This window comes from Convolutriloba macropyga, chromosome 5 (assembly GCF_964194025.1).
Source record: "Convolutriloba macropyga chromosome 5, txConMacr16.3, whole genome shotgun sequence".
In the NCBI taxonomy this organism is placed as follows: domain Eukaryota; kingdom Metazoa; phylum Xenacoelomorpha; order Acoela; family Convolutidae; genus Convolutriloba; species Convolutriloba macropyga.
In genome coordinates, this window is record NC_134472.1 from 50,450,551 (window position 1) to 50,472,462 (window position 21,912).

The 21,912-nt window shown below is 34.2% G+C and overlaps 1 protein-coding gene across 1 annotated transcript in view; it reads right to left on the reverse strand.

The window, feature by feature from the left end:
- The window catches only part of LOC142340404 (uncharacterized), a 141,283-nt gene that overhangs the window by 49,358 nt on the left and 70,013 nt on the right, over positions 1-21,912 (reverse strand). The window contains exons 18-21 of the mRNA XM_075390982.1: positions 19,529-19,574; positions 19,398-19,419; positions 18,663-18,836; positions 1,946-2,051 (exon numbers count right to left, since the gene is read on the reverse strand). Of these exons, the coding sequence (XP_075247097.1) occupies positions 1,946-2,051; positions 18,663-18,836; positions 19,398-19,419; positions 19,529-19,574 (348 nt within the window). The remainder of the gene's footprint in view (positions 1-1,945; positions 2,052-18,662; positions 18,837-19,397; positions 19,420-19,528; positions 19,575-21,912) is intronic.

Here is a 21,912-nt window from a genome sequence, read left to right on the forward strand (position 1 = left end):
CTCCATTTTTGTACTAACTCTGTTCATTTTGAATTGCTTTGTTGAGCAACTGATGTTCAAAATCACTTTTAGCAGAATGAGAGAAGAGAGAAACTAGCCTAGAGAAGTCAAAAAGATTTCACGCAAAATGTTGAAAAAGCGGCAAAATGAGGTAAAGCGAAACATTTTTTTATTCGACGAAGTAAAAAAAAATAGGAGCGCTATAATAGCCGGCTGAGAAGATGAGGGCGGCTATTAATCAACTAATGACACGTCGCCAAAGATACTAAAATTACAGTTGTCAACCATGAAATTCATTTGAAAAATAAAAAAAAACTGTTCAATTATTATAAATAAGATGCAAATAAGAAACGAAAAAAACTTCAAACGTCGGAAAAATTGTTTTCGAACGACTAGTGGGAGATTTAACTTATAACAGCCTGCTTCAGTCAAAGAGAAAGAGTTGAACTCAAGCAGGGGGACGTAAAAATGTTTGGTGGTCCAAATTTAATCATTGAAGTTAATCATAAACCACGATTAACGTTTAAACTGAAAACATGTCACCAAATTAGGCCCACTTTTCGTTTGACTTTTACTAGTCAACTGTCGTCATTTGAGTTTTTCTCTTCAAAATCGTGACTGAGAGAGATCTCAAAAATTCCAAGGGCGTACAGTCACTGGAAAGGCCAAATCGGTCAGGCAAAAATTTGACCTAAAAACACAATAATTGGATCTATTTCTATTCTGTTTCGGCCCCCCAGTGTTTTTATGACCCCCATTTACAAATTATATGTTGTTATATAGCATCTTACTATCATCTTGTTATATATCCTCTTGAAAAAAAACCATAAAACAAAAAAAATCATAATCATAATAGTATAAAAATCAAATCTATTAAAGTGTGATAAAAAATCTGATCAAATTCTGCCACAAATTGATATCCCAAAAAACTGTCTCTGTCACTATTACATCATCAAAACAGCTATTAAATACTAAATCCACTTTTGAGATCTTTTTAAAATACTTGAAGCCAAATCATGAAAAAAAAGAACTTACAAACAACTTTGACTAAAAAACTGGAAAAAGTTAATATCTTTTTCAATATTACAAAAGCACATAAATCTAAACTAAATTTCTTTTCAGCCAATAGGGTACCCAGATGCTTGCAATAAAATAGACAAGTAAAAAAAGGCTAAGAAACTTGTCTAAAGAACAGAAAAAACCAAAAAACTGCAAAAAATTTTGAAAATTAGTTCCAATTTTCGACATTTTTCGTCATAATTCTTAAAAAAAAAATGCTTCATATTAACAAAACTGTAACCACGGGTTAACTAAAAACTGTTCGAGTGTTAGGGGTATCTTCAATACCCATTTGAGGCAGTAAAATAAAACAATAGTATAAAAATCTTTAAGAATAAGCCCAAAAATCAGCAAAATACATGAAAAACATCAGAATTAGCATAAAATTCATATAAATTTTCAGAAACCTTCAAACCACTACCAAACCCAGCCTAAAATTAAAAGCAAATCATGACCAAACCTCTTAACCAATAAAAAAGAGAAAAGAACTGCTTTTAAATGCCGCACGTGAACAAAAATTTTCGCTCGCTTACAGAATTTTTTTCAGACCTCAATTTCTCGCTCTCTAGAAAACAGCGATATGAACAAAAAATCACTCTCTTTTCGCTCCACTCTTCATTTTGTTCAGCAACAAAATCACTCCAAATTTTTTCACGTGTTTCATTTCCCGCCTCAAAGTTCACTCCAATAAAATTGATTTAAAAAAGGACTTCTCCAATACTCCTCTCCGAGTCGTAAAAATAGGAGCGCTATAATAGCCGGCTGAGAAATGAGGGCGGCTATTAATAATTAGAAAGAGAATCTGCCTATTAAGCAAATATTACAGATCTACGTGCGATGTAGAGATTTGATAGTGATGACTTGGAAGTTGGCCTAATGACGTTACCGCGTGAAGGAAGATGATCTCTCTGGGTCAGAGGTTCGTGCGCCACCGTCACCATCGTCAATATCTTCCTGTTTTGCATTCTCCTCTTCCTCCAGACTCAGTCGAACTGCACAAAGTCACGAAATGGTTATCAAAAATATTTAGTTTTTGAAGAACAGCTATCGTAAGTGCGTGGAAATACGTGGAGATAATTTATAAGAAAAAATTTTCTTTTTAATTCTCTCCGTCGACATACTTCGACGCACTTACAAAAGTTTTTATCCAAAAGCTAAGTATTTTTTGGATAACAGGTAAGCGAACTGTTTCAAGTAAACTTTTAAAAGTAGCCTTTCAAACTGAGTCAATTTTTCAGGTCCTCAGTTCACTTACCTGTTATCCAAAAAAAATTAGCTTTTGGATAAAAGCTTTTGTAAGTGCGTCGAAGTATGCCGACGGAGAGAATTAAAAAGAATATTTATTATAAATTACATCCACGTATTTCCACGCACTTACGATAGCTTACGATTGCAGCTATTTTCACCTTCACTTCATTTTGAGCGTTTGTCAATTTTTCGGTGGAAATAGCTGAGTCGTAGCAGTTACTATTCTGATTCAATTAATTTCACTTGGTTAACCAGTTCATGTAGTTTTTCTCAAAATCAGTTTCCTAAAGTCATTATTTATCGTTTCTTTGAACTGACTTCAATGGAAAAATCGTCAAATTACAATGATCTATTTTAAATCTGTATATGAGCTTTCTGAATTACATTTTTCCGATATACCAATTTGATGACCGCAGAAGGCTTTCAGACAATAAAGCGGGTATTCTCTTAAAACAACCAAACATTGAAATTACCTTTGTTCAAAATATTAGACTGTCGTCTTCTGAATTTCTGCTAGGCTCAACAGTGAGGGGACTCTGTCGCCCAGAAGATCGATCAAATAAAATAAAACAAAGGTTTTGAATTGGTGAAGCAAGCGTTACTTTGTTACTCTGCAATTTCCCCTCTTCCACTCTTGTATGCTGTTGCAAGTTAGTTTGCCTTGAAATAAGTTATTTCACAATTGAGCTCGTAATATCAATTCTGGTTATATGGATAACAAAGGTAAGAGAATTACTTGCACATCAAAGGAAAAGACAAATTCAAGACAATTTATAATAGTAATTAAAATATTATTACCAATATCCGTGGTTCACTTCCCAAATGAAATAATCAAAACAACTCACAGTATCCCAACTGGTGTAGCAACTACAAACTTCCAGAGTCCAATCTCACTCTCAATCTCTTCCCTGCTTTTCACTTTATCTTTTACAGTTTAGTCCCACTAAACCAACTACTATTTCTCGCTTGTGCGAATCCGAACTTCTGAAGTTCTCCCAAAAACTCCCAAAATCTGCCTCTCTCTCTCTCTATGTGTTACTTCCATTTATACTCTACCAAAACGCTCCTATCTTAAGCAAACAAACCTTAATCTCTTAAGTAAACATTGCAACTAACAATTGCAATCTGTCACATTCCGTAGGAGGGCTTTGTTTGCTATGCAAATAAACCAGTATCAAATATGCTCTGTCATTCAACTGCTACCAACCATTGTTCAACTCTCTTCTTATCTTAAGTACACAACCTTTGGACTCTTATGTAAACAAATACACTTCGCTTGATCTCATATTTGCACTTGACATGTCAACCAGTGTTTGCTTAGCAAACATTGAACGTTGCTCTGAAAAGTTCTTATACCTCTATTTCCGCTATAAAATTAATTAGCTGCAATCAATCCCTGTCAAAAATCGCGTGTTGAATAAATAACTAAACTCAACCCTAAACCAAAGACCAATTGTAATTTCCAATTTTGAATCTATTTTTTGCAATTCACCAGTTAAAAACCGCCGAAAAGTCTAATATTCCTAAGAGCCCAAAATTTCACCTCTAGGAGTCAATCAGGGGTCATTCGTCCAAAAGGAGTGATAAAGTTGAAAACTAACTATTGTCACGGAAAGTTGTCTCATAGTTGCACCTACTCAAAAAAATTCATGGCCTAACTCCCACTAGAACACGAGCAATGACCGCGCACACTTTTCATCGACCTCCCGGATGACCCCAAATTTCACAACTGAATAACTCACGAAATAGTGGTCAAAACGTCTTCGGGTAAAATTTTCTAGTAATTATAGGGTGCCACCAACTTGCCTGCCAAGTTTCATGACCAACGGTTCAGCCGTTGCGAGTCGTTTGCAATTTGAAAATTTTTAACGAGTCGTGGGTGCCGAAACCCGAAAAATCCGAGTTCGTCAAAATTGACCGGGGTGGTTATTTGTTGTCACTAACGGTCTCAGGTTATCATATTAATACCATTTCAAAGTCATTCGGCAGCTCAAAAAGGCCAATTCCCGGTTTTCGGCACTCGGGTCGTCCCGAAGCACCGACTTCCGGTCGGAATCTGGGATTGAAAATATCACCAATTGAAATCTCTTGAAAAGTTACACTAACCCTCCAAAAATCATAGGGCTACTACCAATACTCCACGAGCAATTCAAATTTTACGTTCCGCAGCACGGGCGTGCGCTAGTTCCGTGCAGGTTGGTGAGGGGTCAAATCCGACCTCAAAATCGGATTCCCCGTACCCAAATTAGTCTATCCCGCAATTTTCAGTTCAATCCGACTTCAACTTTTTGAGAAATTACTATTTTAATTTCAGTGTTAACTATTTTTAGTGAAAACTGCCTATTCTTATTTCAAACTGCTAATAAATTTCTCCCACAACTTCCTTAACCCTTCCCATGATCATCTGCTACATTACTCTGGACTTAATACCCATTGCAACCCTTAGTTCCCAGTGTATCATACCCGAACAGTAATTTTTTCGCTCAAAATATCTAAAACCTTCAAATCACACCACTTCCGGTGTTAATAGCTCGGAATTAGGTGGTCGGATTGGCCCGAAAGGTATAACCAGCCTGAGAGGACCATTGGGTGTACCTCACATTAAAATTTCATAAGCGTCCGCTTAATATAACTCCCACAGTCGCAGGGCACCAATTCGGCTACCCCCCTTATTTTTGTCACTTCAAAATAGCACATTTTACTTCAAATTGAATTTCCAATTCTGTTCAAAGAATCTAGTTCACTTCAAATTTTCGCTCTCTAGTTTTCATCTAAATTTAAATCCCTCAATTCGACTTTGGCCTGATGCTCAAATACAACTTTGCTAATTAATCAAAATATATCGACAGCTCAATATGCTTTTGTTCACCAATTTGTTTGTTTAAGAGATATCACTCAACTCTCATCTCTGGCGCCTTCAAAACAATAACACTTTACGAAAGAACGCTTATTTCAAACACCTAATTAACTTGTCTAACTTGAACTAAAATATCTGACTTAACTAGCTCTATCTGGTTATGAAATTTCTATTGAGTTTATTCTTATGCTTTCTACACTCCTCCCTCCTAGATTATTATTCTCCCGAATAATTGCAAAGCCTTATCCTGTGACCCAATTAACTTACTCCTACGTACTTTAACCATAGTCGATCTAGTGAAGTGAACCACCTATGTTTAGCTCCGGGTTAATATAAACTAACTGCACCAAAATTTGAATAGCGGTTGATTAAATCAGATTAGAAAACAATTTCTCATTTTCAAATATTAACATATTCTACCCAATTCATCAACATTGATTTTTGATCAAACTCTATTGCCTCTGGCATACATCATCCCCCGGGAACCCCAAAATCACTCAAGTAAAAAAAAACAAATCTAAAAATAGATCTACCAAAACTATACACTTCCCTAAATCAACAACTTTGAAAAAAAAATTTCTTTACGGCTATAGTGCTTGATCAACTTCTCTCGATAAAATAGATTAATACAAAATAGGCAAAAATTGGATGAAACAGGCTTCAATAACTTAGCTATCAGCGTCCCTCTCATCACATACTCGTGCACGTGTACATGAAGGCCTTCTTCCTCTGATGCTTGAATGGATGTCCACCTCTTCTTCCACTGTAGCTGCCATTTCTCCTGTAATCCTGCAATGACTGCTTTCCTGATGCTTCCAAACGGCTCCACCTCTCCTTCCGGCTCAACGATCGGTTCTTCAGCAACAGCATCGCAATCTCCGGAAATCGCGAAGCAATCCTTCTCTCAACTTTCTGCTCAACTTCCATCGAAAACCCGCTAGAGTCCTCCCTCCTAGGCTGTTGATCATCATAAACCCAACTGTGCAAGACTGTAGCCAATGACTTCTGATCGGATTTCCCTGTTCTGTCCCCTTGATGCTCATCCGTTGGTTCGACCGGAACACTACCATTCAGCTGACTTTCACTCAATTGCGATTGCACCCATTCCTCCAGCTCCTTTCCCAAGTGTGCAAAATCACTCCGGTCACCTGCTGCCTTCTCTTTTTGACCCTTCTGTGTTTCAGACACCAACTGCTGATCAATTCCTCCTGAACTTGTGCTATTCTCCAAAGTATCCACAGTGCACTCAGTTGTACACATTTGTGTCTCATCAGCCACATTTCTTGAATTGCAGAACTTCTGATATGACCCTCCTGTCTTTAATTCCATCAAGCTCCAGGCTCCCAACATATCGTTTCTGCTAGCTTTGACACCACCACCAAAATCGCTCGCTATTGCTGTTACATTTTCGCATGCTACTGAGTTCAAACTCGCGGCAATACTTGTCTCGCTTCTCGAATCGTTGTCATCAAATTCCTCTACATCCGAAAAATTTTTATCCGAAGCATCTTAAAACAAATAGTCATCATCCGACTGTTCACCGCTCAGCTCCTCAGACTCTGGTGACAAAACATAATCCATTTCCGTAGCATGATGCTTAACTGGTCCACAAGACTCACTCCTCCGCTCAATGATTTTTTCTTCTGTCGGTATTTTTCTGAAACCGCTGTTTTCATATTCGCTTAGCACTGCTCTATCAATGTCCTGATTTGTTTGACCGCAAACCTCCTCCGTAATTTCTACCTCAGTTCCAGTTTGCACTTCATCGCCATAACCTGGAATTCTTATTCTACTACCAATCTCAGCAATTCGCGTATCTTCCATTTCTTCAAACAGATCTTTACTGAAACCTCCTTTTCTTGACACACCACAGCGGGACCCAACGCCCAACCCTTCAGAAATTTTGCCGGTTTGCCGAAATTCATCCATTAAAGAATTGTCAACTCTTCTACTTGTATCAATCACCTGCCTTGGAGAACGCTGCTGTCGCGTTCTTTGATCTGCAGTATCACTGGTTTCACTGAATTCCGTCCTACTTCCCATTTTCCCTCTAATAAACAAACTGTAGCTTCGCTCATAAAAAAGTGGAATGTCAGACAATCGAATGTCAAACTGATACAGCGTCTCTGTCAGTGTCCATGCTTGCTTCCCTGGAGTCGACCGCCAATAGCCTCTTGGTGAATCACTTACTGCATTCAAGGCCCACCCACACAATTTTGTAGGCAACCACTTCATCATCTCTTCTTCCGTCCATCCCAGTTTCATGCCAGTGCTCAAATAATGTTCGCGCCAAACCTCCCAAACTTCGTAGCCTGGTGAAGGAAAGCGCTTCACCAATTGATAACCAAACGTAATCAACCTATTGGTAAGTCAAATCGCAAACTTAAATCAACTGTCGGTGTGCTCTCAGCAGTTTCTCCGACGAAAAATACGCACGCTCTCGAATTAATCAGAAAATAATCCACAGCAAAAAGTAACAAAGAAACGAAGCCCACCCAGGAGCGCCACTGTCGTCTTCTGAATTTCTGCTAGGCTCAACAGTGAGGGGACTCTGTCGCCCAGAAGATCGATCAAATAAAATAAACCAAAGGTTTTGAATTGGTGAAGCAAGCGTTACTTTGTTACTCTGCAATTTCCCCTCTTCCACTCTTGTATGCTGTTGCAAGTTAGATTGCCTTGAAATAAGTTAATTCACAATTGAGCTCGTAATATCAATTTTGGTTATATGGATAACAAAGGTAAGAGAATTACTTGCACATCAAAGGAAAAGACAAATTCAAGACAATTTATAATAGTAATTAAAATATTTTTACCAATATCCGTGGTTCACTTCCCAAATGAAATAAATCAAAACAACTCACAGTATCCCAACTGGTGTAGCAACTACAAACTTCCAGAGTTCAATCTCACTCTCAATCTCTTCCCTGCTTTTCACACTATCTTTTACAGTTTAGTCCCACTAAACCAACTACTATCTCTCGCTTGTGCGAATCCGAACTTCTGAAGTTCTCCCAAAAACTCCCAAAATCTGCCTCTCACTCTCTCTATGTGTTACTTCCATTTATACTCTACCAAAACGCTCTTATCTTAGGCAAACAAACCTTAATCTCTTAAGTAAACATTGCAACTAACAACTAGCAATCTGTCACATTCCGTAGGAAGGCTTTGTTTGCTATGCAAATAACCAGTATCAAATATGCTCTGTCATTCAACTGCTACCAACCATTGTTCAACTCTCTTCTTATCTTAAGTATACAACCTGTGGACTCTTATGTAAACAAATTCACTTCGCTTGATCTCATATTTGCACTTGACATGTCAACCAGTGTTTGCTTAGCAAACATTGAACGTTGCTCTGAAAAGTTCTTATACCTCTATTTCCGCTATAAAATTAATTAGCTGCAATCAATCCCTGTCAAAAATCGCGTGTTGAATAAATAACTAAACTCAACCCTAAACCAAAGACCAGTTGTAATTTCCAATTTTGAATCTATTTTTTTTGCAATTCACCAGTTAAAAACCACCGAAAAGTCTAATATTCCTAAAAGCCCAAAATTTCAACTCTAGGAGTCAATCAGGGGTCATTCGTCCAAAATGAGTGATAAAGTTGAAAACTAACTATTGTCACGGAAAGTTGTCTCATAGTTGCACCTACTCAAAAAAATCCATGGCCTAACTCCCACTAGAACACGTGCAATGACCGCGCACACTTTTCATCGAACTCCCGGATGACCCCAAATTTCACAAATTAATAACTCGCGAAGTAGTGGTCAAAACGTCTTCGGGTAAAATTTTCTACTAATTATAGGGTGCCACCAACTTGCCTGCCAAGTTTCATGACCAACGGTTCAGCCGTTGCGAGTCGTTTGCAATTTGAAAATTTTTAACGAGTCGTGGGTGCCGAAACCCGAAAAATCCGAGTTCGTCAAAATTGACCGGGGTGGTTATTTTTTGTCACTAACGGTCTCAGGTTATCATATTAATACCATTTCAAAGTCATTCGGCAGCTCAAAAAGGCCAATTTCCGGTTTTCGGCACTCGGGTCGTCCCGAAGCACCGACTTCCGGTCGGAATCTGGGATTGAAAATATCACCAATTGAAATCTCTTGAAAAGTTACACTAACCCTCCAAAAATCATAGGGCTACTACCAATACTCCACGAGCAATTCAAATTTTACGTTCCGCAGCACGGGCGTGCGCTAGTTCCGTGCAGGTTGGTGTGGAGTCAAATCCGACCTCAAAATCGGATTCCCCGTACCCAAATTAGTCTATCCCGCAATTTTCAGGTCAATCCGACTTCAACTTTTAGAGAAATTTTTGTTTCAATTTCAGTGTTAACTATTTTTAGTGAAAACTGCCTATTCTTATTTCAAAATGCTAATAAATTTCTCCCACAACTTCCTAAACCCTTCCCATGATCATCTGCTACATTACTCTGGACTTAATACCCATTGCAACCCTTAGTTCCCAGTGTATCATACCCGAACAGTAATTTTTTCGCTCAAAATATCGAAAACCTTCAAATCACACCACTTCCGGTGTTAATAGCTCGGAATTAGGTGGTCGGATTGGCCCGAAAGGTATACCAGCCTGAGAGGACCATTGGGTGTACCTCACATTAAAATTTCATAAGCGTCCGCTTAATATAACTCGCACAGTCGCAGGGCAACAAGTTCGGCTACCCCCCTTATCTTTGTCACTTCAAAATAGCACATTTTACTTCAAATTGAATTTCCAATTCTGTTCAAAGAATCTAGTTCACTTCAAATTTTCGCTCTCTAGTTTTCATCTAAATTTAAATCCCTCAATTCGACTTTGGCCTGATGCTCAAATACAACTTTGCTAATTAATCAAAATATATCGACAGCTCAATATGCTTTTGTTCACCAGTTTGTTTGTTTAAGAGATATCACTCAACTCTCATCTCTGGCGCCTTCAAAACAATAACACTTTACGAAAGAACGCTTATTTCAAACACCTAATTAACTTGTCTAACTTGACCTAAAATATCTGACTTAACTAGCTCTATCTGGTTATGAAATTTCTATTGAGTTTATTCTTATGCTTTCTACATAGACTGAAGCGTGTTATACTGCATCTAAGTGTGAAAATTGACCATTTATATTAAAATAGCTTTCGATTTTTATCCAGCAAAGCATAAGAATTATTAATTTATTTAGTGCCTCAATTGTTTCAAACAATCGTTTTTATTGTGTTTTAGGGACCAATTTGGACTTTTAATAAAAAGCAAAGCAACAAAATAATAAACAATGCGACTTTCGCTATTGTTGTGAGGTTTTTTGCTCTTTTTCATCGTCCGTAAGAACAAAAGTTTCCAAAATTTTTTAGTTTTTTTAGTATGAAGCAGTATAATTCATTGTGAAAGTGAGGTTAACTGAATGTTTTCGCTGCGCATATTGTATGGCAAACTTTTTACCAAGTTTGAATTTAGCAAACAATTTATATTTCTGCTGCAGTAGGTAATGTTGCTCAAAAAAATTCCGTACTTGATTTCAGCACTACTAGTAGGTTAGGGTGCTGAAATTAAAAAGTTCAGAATCAATTTTTCTGAGTTGCGATGTAAATGGACGGGATAGAGTCAATATAGAGATAGACAAAACTCTGAAGAAAAGTGAACACATTGATAGATGAAGTTTTTGTCGATCTTATAGAGGAAAATTTTTTATCCTTTTCGCTATAAATTTGCAGTTATGTATACAGTTCGTCAATAATTCAGTTTTTGAACTATATGTGTTTCTTCTGAGATTGATTGTGGTCATATGAAATCGCAGCTGACTTAAGAGTGCCATAATGCGAATGTTTTTTTATATGAAAGAAATGATGTTTTCCTAGATCTTAGTTTTTGCAGATCTTTTTAAGGCTACTGTGCATCATAAAAGCAGTGTATGAAGCTACTAAGCATCATTTTTGTCCTAATTTTTGAGAATCAGACACAATCAAGCTTCTACTAGTTCGTAAGAGTATTGTTTGAGAGCTGTAGTAGGTAATGCTGCTCAAAAAAGAACTCCCTTTTTGATTTCAGCATTACCAGTATGTTAGGGTGCAGAAATTAAAATGTTCAGATTACTTTTTTTTCTGAATTGTGATGGAAATGGAGGGGAAAGAGTAGGCTTGGGTAGTGCACTAAAGAGCATTTTAGCGAAATTATTCTGAGGTTACCTTGTTCTGAGGATGATAAAGTTGGTGATGGAAAAATATGCTTTCTCAGTTGTCCAATTTTGCGCATAAGTATTCTCTTTTATAGTTTCTAAATAAGCAAGCTTCTGTTAGCTGGTATGAAAAAAAAACGATTGTGCTCAATCAAATTTTCTCTTAGAAAATAACGATTCAAAAACGGTTATATCCTAAAATTAACGGTCAGAAACGATCATCTCTTTATAAAATAAAAGTTAAAAACGGTCATTTTCTAAAAAAAAAACGGTTGACAACGCTTTTCTCCTAAAAAACGATGAAAAACTCTCCATTCTTACGTATAAAAAAAGACGGTCAAATAACGATCAAATACGATCTATAACGATCAAAAAAGTGTCATTTTCTAAATAAACAACAGTCAAAAACAGTCTTGTCTTACAGATAACGCTCAGATATGGTGATTTCCCACTGATTAAAAACTATCAAAATCGGTCCTCTCCTTAGTTTACCGCTTAAAAACGAGCACTTCCTATGTCGAAAAAACGATCAAAACCGTTCAAGACGAAAAGAAAACATAAGGGCTTTGACCGTTTTCCCCTAAAAATACCGATCAAAAACAATCATTTCTGATGTTTTTTTTGGGTAAAAATTCAACAAGGGCTATTTCCATGTGTTGTTTTGGAACACATGCTATCTTTAAAATAATGATTTTTAAAAGCCCTAATATTGCTTTTACCTTTGAGTCAGGAGTTTGTGTTAAAAACAAGGCATATTGGTAAAATTGCAGTTTAAATTTCTATTTTGCAGTTGATTTGATTTGCAGAAAACATGAATCTACGGAGTTTTCCTACAAGATTTTTGCATGATTTTAAAATTGACAAGAGGGCTTGGTAATGTGCGTTCGCACATTAAGTTTCTGCCCCGCTCATCTACCTTTTTCACTTAATTGTCTACCAAAGAAGGAAGAGAGGATAAAAATTAACATATCAACACATTGTTCAACAAAGTAATAAATGAATAAAAACAGTCTAACTTAGAGTGCCTATGAGACCTGTGGCTTCCAAAATATGACTACCAGAAAAGACGGCGAAATAAATCAAATAGTTACAAATATTAATTACGACCAATATTCGTTGTTCATTTTTTGAAAACCATTAATAACCAAACCAAAATGGCATCAGATAAAACTTATAACAAGTCGACAAAAAATGAGCAAAAGGGCAAATTTAATGAAACATTGCTTTTTTGAAAAGAATCAATTTCGAACTGATTAGATACCTTATGCAACAAATAAAATCATTGAGAGATTTTTTATATCTCCATAGAGCGATGGAGACCGGTCATTATCCGGGATATCTCATATGATTACAAAATGAACGACAAAAACAAGCAAAAAGGAAAAACTTGCACGAACAAATTTTCTCAAAAATGATTTCCCGGCCAATTAAATTTTAAGCTGTTCACTAAAACATTTAAAAAAATTGATTGCGTTTATTCATTTGACAACGTTTGTGAATCAAAGAACGCCCATTTTTGTGATACTATGAAAAGTATGAAAGAAAAACAACAAAAAGGGGCAATAGGCAAAAATCACGAATACTTTTTGAAAACTGTTTGTACCAAGAACAAAGACCAATTCAGGAAAATGAGCCGTAGGAAAGAACAAATTTTATTTCAATAGGTATATGAGGTTACTTGTCTATAGAGTTGCTAAGCTACAAATTAACAGAAATAAGATTAGCAAATCTCAAAAGTCTGCAGTCTTTTACTTGAAACAAAAACTTTCATAATTCATAGCCAACCAAAGCTTTAGACTAAAACAGTGAACAGTTCGTCTTGCAACTAACCAGAAAACTATTTGCACCTGTTATTAGTGAGACAAAATCAGCAGTTTAAAAAATAACATTAAATAAAAGCTGAACTAAAAAATTCACAAACAATTTTATGAAACCACAGTGTTGAAGCAATAAAATTAAAATTAAAAATAAAATGTTGACCGCGGGAATATAAAATCTTCAATTTTCATCTCCTTTAATCCCCATAAAATCTTTTTGTAAAACAATTATCACAATATGGAAGCCAAAATAACCACAAAAATGAAATGTATCTAAATTTCACAAAATTCCTCTGAAACAAATTGTCTAAGCTGTGAAGACATCGTGAAAAAAACGCACAAACCAGAACAAAAAGGGCTGATAATGGAAAAAAAACACTATTACACTTTTTTAGAAATTTAGTTTGAAAGTCAATAAAACCATTAGCTATTTACGGATATCACTTATTAAATACAATTTATTAATCTACAGTTGGCCACTGATACCTTTAATTACCCAGTATTTGACATACGACAACATTATTTAACAACAAATGGAGAGCAAAAACAAAAAAACTCTACTAAATTCTGCAAGAGAACGGTGTCGCAGCCCTTGAAACCATATGTGCAGCAATTGAAACCATATAAAAGATCAAATATGTTCAGTTCTCTTTTTTGTAAAACTTTTTTCAATTTATATTGTTAAATAATGTGAACATTTAACAGAAAAGTAGAAGAAAGAAAGAGAAACAACAGCCAAAATGGGCAATTATGCACAAAAATCATAAAAATTTGTATGAAAACTCGCAGTAACAAAAGCAAGAAAACCTTTTGTTAAACAAATCCGCCACAAAGTTATTTTAAATTCTATAACGAAGAAAACTTGACCTGTATTTAATAAGAATAAGCACAAAATTGACTAATTCAATAAAAAAAATTGACCAGTTCAAAAAAATCGCTGAAATTTCCTTAAAACATTAGGTAACAACCGAATGCATGATAAAAGTTATCTTACACTTCATGAGGAAAGCAATTGGTTCTTTGAGTGGTTAGATTTAAAAATCAGACTGCAAAAAGAATAACAATTGAATGCAAAACACAAGAACTCGAAAAACCGCCCAAACGTTCCAAATGTTTGCGAATTAGACCAATTATTGAGTGAAATTCTTCAAATATTAAAAACCAACGGTGCATTCTGTATAATTATCGAGTTGAATCTGCAAAAAAAAAACGGCAAAAATTTATTAGGACACCTAATTTCAACTAGCGATGTTTTGAAGTTAAGGGAGACTGTTTCAAAACCTCTAGGTCACTACGTCTGGCACACTGGATCAAAGTGGACCAAAAAAACATATTTTGTGCCATTTTTGATGAAAAACAGTTCGAATTTTGAATTATGTCAGACTTTTTTTGCCAAAAAACTTCAGTCAAACAATTCAGCAACGCCCTTTTATCTGTAACGGTAACAATAACACTCTGCCGATAAAATTTGTGCCAAATTTTACTAAAAGTTACTGAAAATGTTAATAAAAACAGTCGAATATTCCCAAAACTTTAAACCTCGATAACTCCTTATAAAAAACGAAAATCGATAAAAAATTTTCTAATTCCGTATTTTAGGATGTACTTGCTTTTTAATGATACCACTCACAATTCTGTACGATGAATATATCGATCGGCCAAAATTGTCTGAACAAAAAAAAACAAGTTGAGCACATAGTTCCTCCCTGCCCACTTAAGTGGATGTCGGAACAAAAAGTCATCACCATCTCTGGTGTACTCTATGCTGACTGAATAAGATTAAAATAGCTAACATATATCAAACTAAGATGTCCCATAAAGGTGACAAAAGAATGTCCTCAACCAAAATTTGGTGAGAACAGATTTTGACTCAACCTTATCAATTGAGTTTGATTCTGATGCGACATTAAATCGGGTCCTCGACTTTGGTTTATCTAAAAATGTTGGTTCCACTATATGCAACGTGTTTTCACCTTTGGGCTAATACATTGTCTGAATAGTTTTTATGACACAGGAAGCACTCAGATGTTGCAGTTTTTCAAAAAATATTTGTGCTGTACACCAAAGATTAGTTCACGCAAAGAAAGTTGTTAAATTTTTTGTTCAACAGTGAAAAAATTGATCCGCCAAATGTTATAAACCATCGAACAGTTCAATCAGCTGAAAAACGCGCAAAAGTTACTTCCTGTCACAATTGATCATTCAAATTAGTTCTACGATTGGCTACAGGAAACTCGGATTAAAGAAAAAGAAAAAAGAAAAAAAAATTACACAAGCCAAATCTGAAGACAATTTTAAAATTTGAGTGGGTAGTAGAGTGTGTGGGGGGGTTGTTGGGGTACGGAGTACAAGTAGGGGAAGTGAGTTCGAGTGTACTTGTACCGTTAAGTGGTTAAAACTTTTAATGACCACTCTACCTTCAAATTTCACCATGACTTTTTTTAGCTTGGCTATCATCTACAGTTCCTAAATAAAACAAGCATGCTCGTTAATGTGCATTCGCACATGAAGTTCCGACCCGATCTGAGCTCAATTTTTGACTTAATTGTCAACCAAATGAAGAGATAACCAAAAATAGATATTTGAGTTTAAAAAAAACGTTTCACACCCAAGCTACTGATTGAATTACACAATTCCATGCCTCATTACAGCGCCAAAAGATTTGCCAATAAAAAGACTACGAGAAAAAATCAAACAAAATAAGCAAAACTAAAAAATTAACGGCAAAAATTCAATATCTAAATGTAAAAGCACCTAGTAAACAACGTCAAAAAGCTGTCAGATAAAATCTTAACTGCACATTATTTCTTTTACCTTGAATATACAGCAGAAAGGTTTTTTCCTTAATAAGACTAGGCAAAAAGTAAAAAGAAAAAATAATGAGGCGAAATTCGAATATCTATCAACATTTTTCAAAACAAATATTTTTAAACGTCTTAAAAATCAATAGCTTTTAAAAAAATAATTCTCAATAAATTTACTATAAATTCATTACGAAACTAATATGACCTGTCTTTGGTTACACTAAGCCATAGAAATGGACTAAAGATTTAGAAAAGCTCAAGAAATTATAAACAATCTGCGAAAACACAAACCATTGAGACCATTAAAATCATTAGCTATTATCCAAATGTTGTTTTTTTTTCATTTCAATTGTTATCTATAATAATTGGGCTAAAATTATTTTGACAGATTAAATCAATTCACTAGGGCCTCATTTGAAATCGATTGGGCTCTGTCACAAAGCAAACGTTGCAAAAGAACAGAAAAAAGAACACAAATATTGACCACTCTCAAAAATATTAAGAAAACGCATATTTTCCCGAAAACAAAACATCAAGAACCACATAAAATTAAAAGAATGATTAATTTTTGAATTACCAAGGGGTTGAATTAATTACATGTTGACGAAAAGAACAACAAAAGCCGTACAAAAAAACTATAATAATAATAACAAAAAATGAAAAAATAAAAAACAAATTAAAAACGGATAATATCATATACTTTAAGACTATTCGCTATGAGCTAACTGCATAGACCAATGTCGTTCATTCAATTCTCAATTAGAGCTTAAGAGACCTCTCAGCACTTTGCGACTACATAAAAAGAACAGCAAAAAAAACAAATTCTAAAAAAAATGAGACAAAAGTGTCGAAGTCATTAGAAAAAGAATTTTTTCCGTGCAAACAATTCTATCTTCGAATAATTTTTATAACAACATCAGGGTTCCTCTTCATCTAACTATAAGACTCCAGACAACCAACAAACATGAACAAATATTTTAAAATCTTTGAGAGTCCCGTAGTATCAACGACATTAATTTCAATAGCTTTCAACGGAAGCTACGTTATGCCTCGATGGGATGAAACTGTTGTTTGTTGTTGATCAGTCAGCAGTAAAACATCAGAACACGTCTAATGACTATGAAAACAATAACAAATACTGACAAAAACCAAAAATTTATTAGAAAAGTGCGAGAAGAAAGTGTCGAAGCCATTTAATCCAAAAATTTTTTTTCTGAAAACTTTATCCATCATTCTTTTGACCTCTTCTCTGAGCCAATGGGAACTATCAATAGTCAATAGTAGAATAATGTATTAAGATTTCAAAAGGAATCAAAATTCCGAAAAAAAACTATCAAAATTTTAAAAAAAATTATGGGAACTCGTCTCATTAAAGTTATAAAGCCAATAATTGAAGATAAATCAAATAGCCAGAATAATATGGGTCGCAAAACAAAATAAGGGGGTCCTGTAATTACTGAGACTGACTTAGGGTCCAAAAAACAAATTTAAAATCGACTATCGCTCATAAAAATTGCAATTTTTTTATCACCTTAAAAACCAGTAGTTGTCCTCTCAAAGCACTAGATAGGTTCACTTGTTGCTCATCACGGAACATATTGCACTTTAAGTCAATGAGTCTATGCAATAGGACTTTAAAAATGGTAAAACCGCAAAAAGAAAATCCAAATTTCATTTAAGATTACAAAAACCCAATGTCGAAGCCAAAAAAACATGAGTAATTCCTTGAAAACAAATTTTTTGTTCATTGGGCTTCATTTGACTGTAAATGAGGTTTTTTATTAACAGAACATCAATATGAAAGTTGACTAGTCTCTTTGTGACTTAAACAAACAAAAAAATTGAAAAATTTTTCTAAAGAGAGCTCTCAAATAGTATTCGAATTTTTCTTGATAGTGAACTTCCCTATGAGACCAGAACTAGTCTTTTTTTATCGTTTGTAGTCTATTAGGAACACAAAATCGATTCCTTTTTTGGTGTGAAATGTAATTTTGAAAAAAAAATTTTATAGAAAATATCCTAATTTAAAGAAAAATTACACTAAAAATGAACAAAATTATGCCAAATATCCCAAATTATTCCAAATTTCAATCCTCAATAACTCCTCGAAAAAAACGAAATTCAAAAAAATTCTTTTTAATTTTGAATTCTACGCTTAATGAGCTTTTTAATGATACGACTCACATTTCTCTACGATGATTATATCGATCGGCCAAAATTGTCTGAACAAAAAACCTTGATTATATAGTTCCTCCCCTCAAAAGTTGGGTCGGAACAATCATGCTGAATACCAATACTCCAGTTTGAGTCGTAAAAAGACACGCACGTTTACAATCATTACTTCAAATTTCGATCAAGAACAGTTAAACTCCTCCTTATCAAAAAAATTCGAACTACTTTTTTCAAACTTTATTTATTTTGAACTATATAAAGATTTTGAATCGACCTCCAAATAGAGATAGTCTAGAACCATGAAATATTGCACCACAGCTTGGCTGATGTCATCGAATTAAAGTTAATGCTTTGAAAATCATTTCGTATAGTCGATTTTCTGTTCCTCTTCTGGACTTTTTAGGTCTTTCCATCAAGTCTAGACCTCAACAAGGATTCGATGAAAAATTTAAATGCAACATTTTTTCTGGATTTTCCAATGACTACATTAGTGCTGTAAGCTGACCGAATTGTTTCGAATTTTTGTCTAACTCACCTTTTTGCTTCTTCTTAGCCCAATTCTTGAGGTTGTGTAGCTTTCCTCGATGGGAGTCTTGTTGGTTTGCAGCATCAGATGACGTTTTAGGAGTAGCTACAGTTTTGTGAGTGCCAGGAGCAAATATGAAGTGATCTGTTTCCTCCATTTTTATTCTTTCCGTGGAACGGGAAGCTGAAATATAGATGCCATCAAGTTTGCATTTTACAGATTCTGTCTGAAACCTTGCATAATTATGCATATTCTTGTATAATTATGCATATTCTTGCATAATTATGCATATTCTTGTATAATTATGCATATTCTTGCATAATTATGCATATTCTTGCATAATTATGCATATTCTTGCATAATTATGCATATTCTTGCAAAATTATGCATATTCTTGCAAAAATATGGCAGATCTGCAGAATTCTTGCACAACAAACTATTCAATTTTAACCGAGATAATCACAACAGTAATCTTTTGTCTAAATTGGACGGTTCATTTTATGGCAACTTCCATATGGTAATGTTAAAATACTTTAGAGCAATCAGTTTTCTATTAACTGAACAGGTTTGAGTTTTTTTGATAAATTAAATTGCTTAGTTTTGCAGAGGTAGTGCCAATTTTGGTACATAGTTGTGTATTGCTGGAGTTTTTAAGTTTTCAACAAACAGAGAGCTAGCAGAGTTCTGCAGACATCTATTAAAAAACTTGTGCAGTTATTTCTGTGTGCAGACAATTGATCTAACCTGAGAGAGCTGAATCCGTCATCTGAAAAGCAACATTATCAGATGCTGCATAAAACATGCTTTCTTTAATTAATCATATATTGATTTTTGTTTTTTCTTTCAAAAATCATACGATTTGTAAATTAACTTGCTTTTGATCTTGAAGAACTGACGTCAAAGTTGACAACTCTACGAGGCCTGAAACATAAAAGAACAGTCAGCTCACGAGGATTCATATGCTTCGCGCAAAAATTTGGTTACTTTATTTGAATTGTAAGTCTGGAAGACGACCAATAGTACATTAGTTTCTTTCAAACCCACATTTTTGGATAAATAAAAATGATTAAGTTAAAATTTTAAAGCTGTATTTTATTCTGGAAATTATAGCCAAAAAAATAAATCGGGCTTCAAAAGATGTGCAAAAGGGCATAATATTTTGCCTCGGTTATAGAAAAATAATTCCCGTTTACAATTTTTGTGTGGTCTTACACCGAGGTACCCTAGTTGAGACCACATTTTATTTCGCAAGATCTTGCAAAATTTTTCCGAAAAAGTTTTAGTTTGTAAAATCTAGCAAGACAAAAAATAATCTTGCAAGAACTTGCTCAACAATGGCTATGTTGTAAGATCTTGCAAAATAAGTACCTGTTTTGCAAGATCTTGCTAGATGAATGGTTATCTGGTAATATTCAAGTAAAAAAAGAAGAGCCTAAAAAAATTAATACAATACCGGGTCATCAATATAAGTCTAACTAATTGCTGATAAGGAAAATTATTTTCTACGGAAAGAAGTTCGTCACTTTTTTAAAGTGTGTTTTGCAGAAAGAAAACTCTGCAACGGATAAGAAGCGAAACCTATATGATAGAATTGATATTTTAAATAACAGTTACTTTAATTGAAAACACATGTTACTGTATACTTCAAAAATCCCCTGGATATTTTAACTGTATGTTAATTTAAAAAACCTAAGTAGGCACCGATTTCGCAAAAAAGTCTATTGTTGAGATCTTCTAAAAATTTCATCTTGCGAGATTTTGGAAGATAAAGATTTTTCTTGACTACGATGCTGCGGAAAAATATGTATTACATTGTCAAGGGGTGTAAAAGTTATTTGCCCACGAAACTTGGGTGGTTGATGTTTGTTTTTCGGTTGCAGGCTGCTTAAGATTAGTGAAGAGTTGGATCCCCCTATAAAAGATTAAATTTTTATCATAAGATTTTCCCTTCTCAGATTTAACAATAAAAAATATTGCAAATATCCGATCTGAATTGGAAATTGAAGAACAACTTTCAAAATACATCAAATACTGTTAACCAGAGCTAATATTGACAGAAATATCATAATTATTAGTAAATCAAAAAGACATATTCTTCTTAAAATCTAAAATATTTAATTTAAAAAAGCCTATGAGGTTGACAAATTTGAAATCCTATAGAAACATTTATGTTTTCTAAGTATTTAATAAGATGGCGTGGCGTAACCCCAGATATCTATGGGGTATATATATATATATATATATATATATATATATATATATATAGCTTTTCGCAATAAGGCAGCACAGCAACTATAAAACTATGAACATCTTTCAATGTTTTCGATAGATTCCTTAGAGTTTTCTGTTTTGTTTAGGAGTTAAATGTACAAACTAAAAACCATATCTCTTTTAAGCTTTCTCTTGTAAAATTACAATTTTTCTGGTTTTAGCTGCAATATTGCTAACTAATTTACCAGAATACGGCGGACTGCTTGATAAAAGCTGCCATTGATTCCTAACGAATCCTAACGAGTCCAAACTGGGGTGGTTGTTTTTACAAAAAGTGCAAAATGGTCAAAGCTTCGAATAATTCCAAAATTTATATTCTTCTTAAAATCTAAAATAATTAATTTCTAAAAAACCTGTGGTGCTGGTTGACAAATTTGATGTCATATATAAAGCTCTATGCTTACTAGGAATTTTATCAAATGGCGTGGCGTGACCTCAAAAATCTAGGTGTATATATAGCAATATATATAGTTTTCCGTATTAAGGGAGAACAACAACTGTAAAACTATTAACATCTTTAAATTATTTCTAAAGATTCTTTGACGTTTAATGTTTTGTTTATGAAATAATTGCAAAAACTGAAAACCGTCTCTCCTTTTATCTTTCTCTGGCATAATTAAATTTTTGCTTGTCTTATTTGACATATTACGAACTAATTTAACAGAAACCGGCGAATTGCTTGATAATAGCAGCATGTTTAAACTGGGGGTGATTGTAAAAAATGTCATAGCTTTTCATTATGGAAAAGGACATATTCTTCTTGAAATCTAAAATATTTAATTTAAAAAAGCTGGTGAGGTTGACAAATTTGATATCCTATAGAAATATTTATGTTTTCTAAGTATTTAATAAGATGGCGTGGCGTAACCACAGATATCTAGGGGGTATATATATATAAATATATATATATATATATATATATATATATATATATATATATTTATATATATATATATATATATATATATATATATATATATATATATAT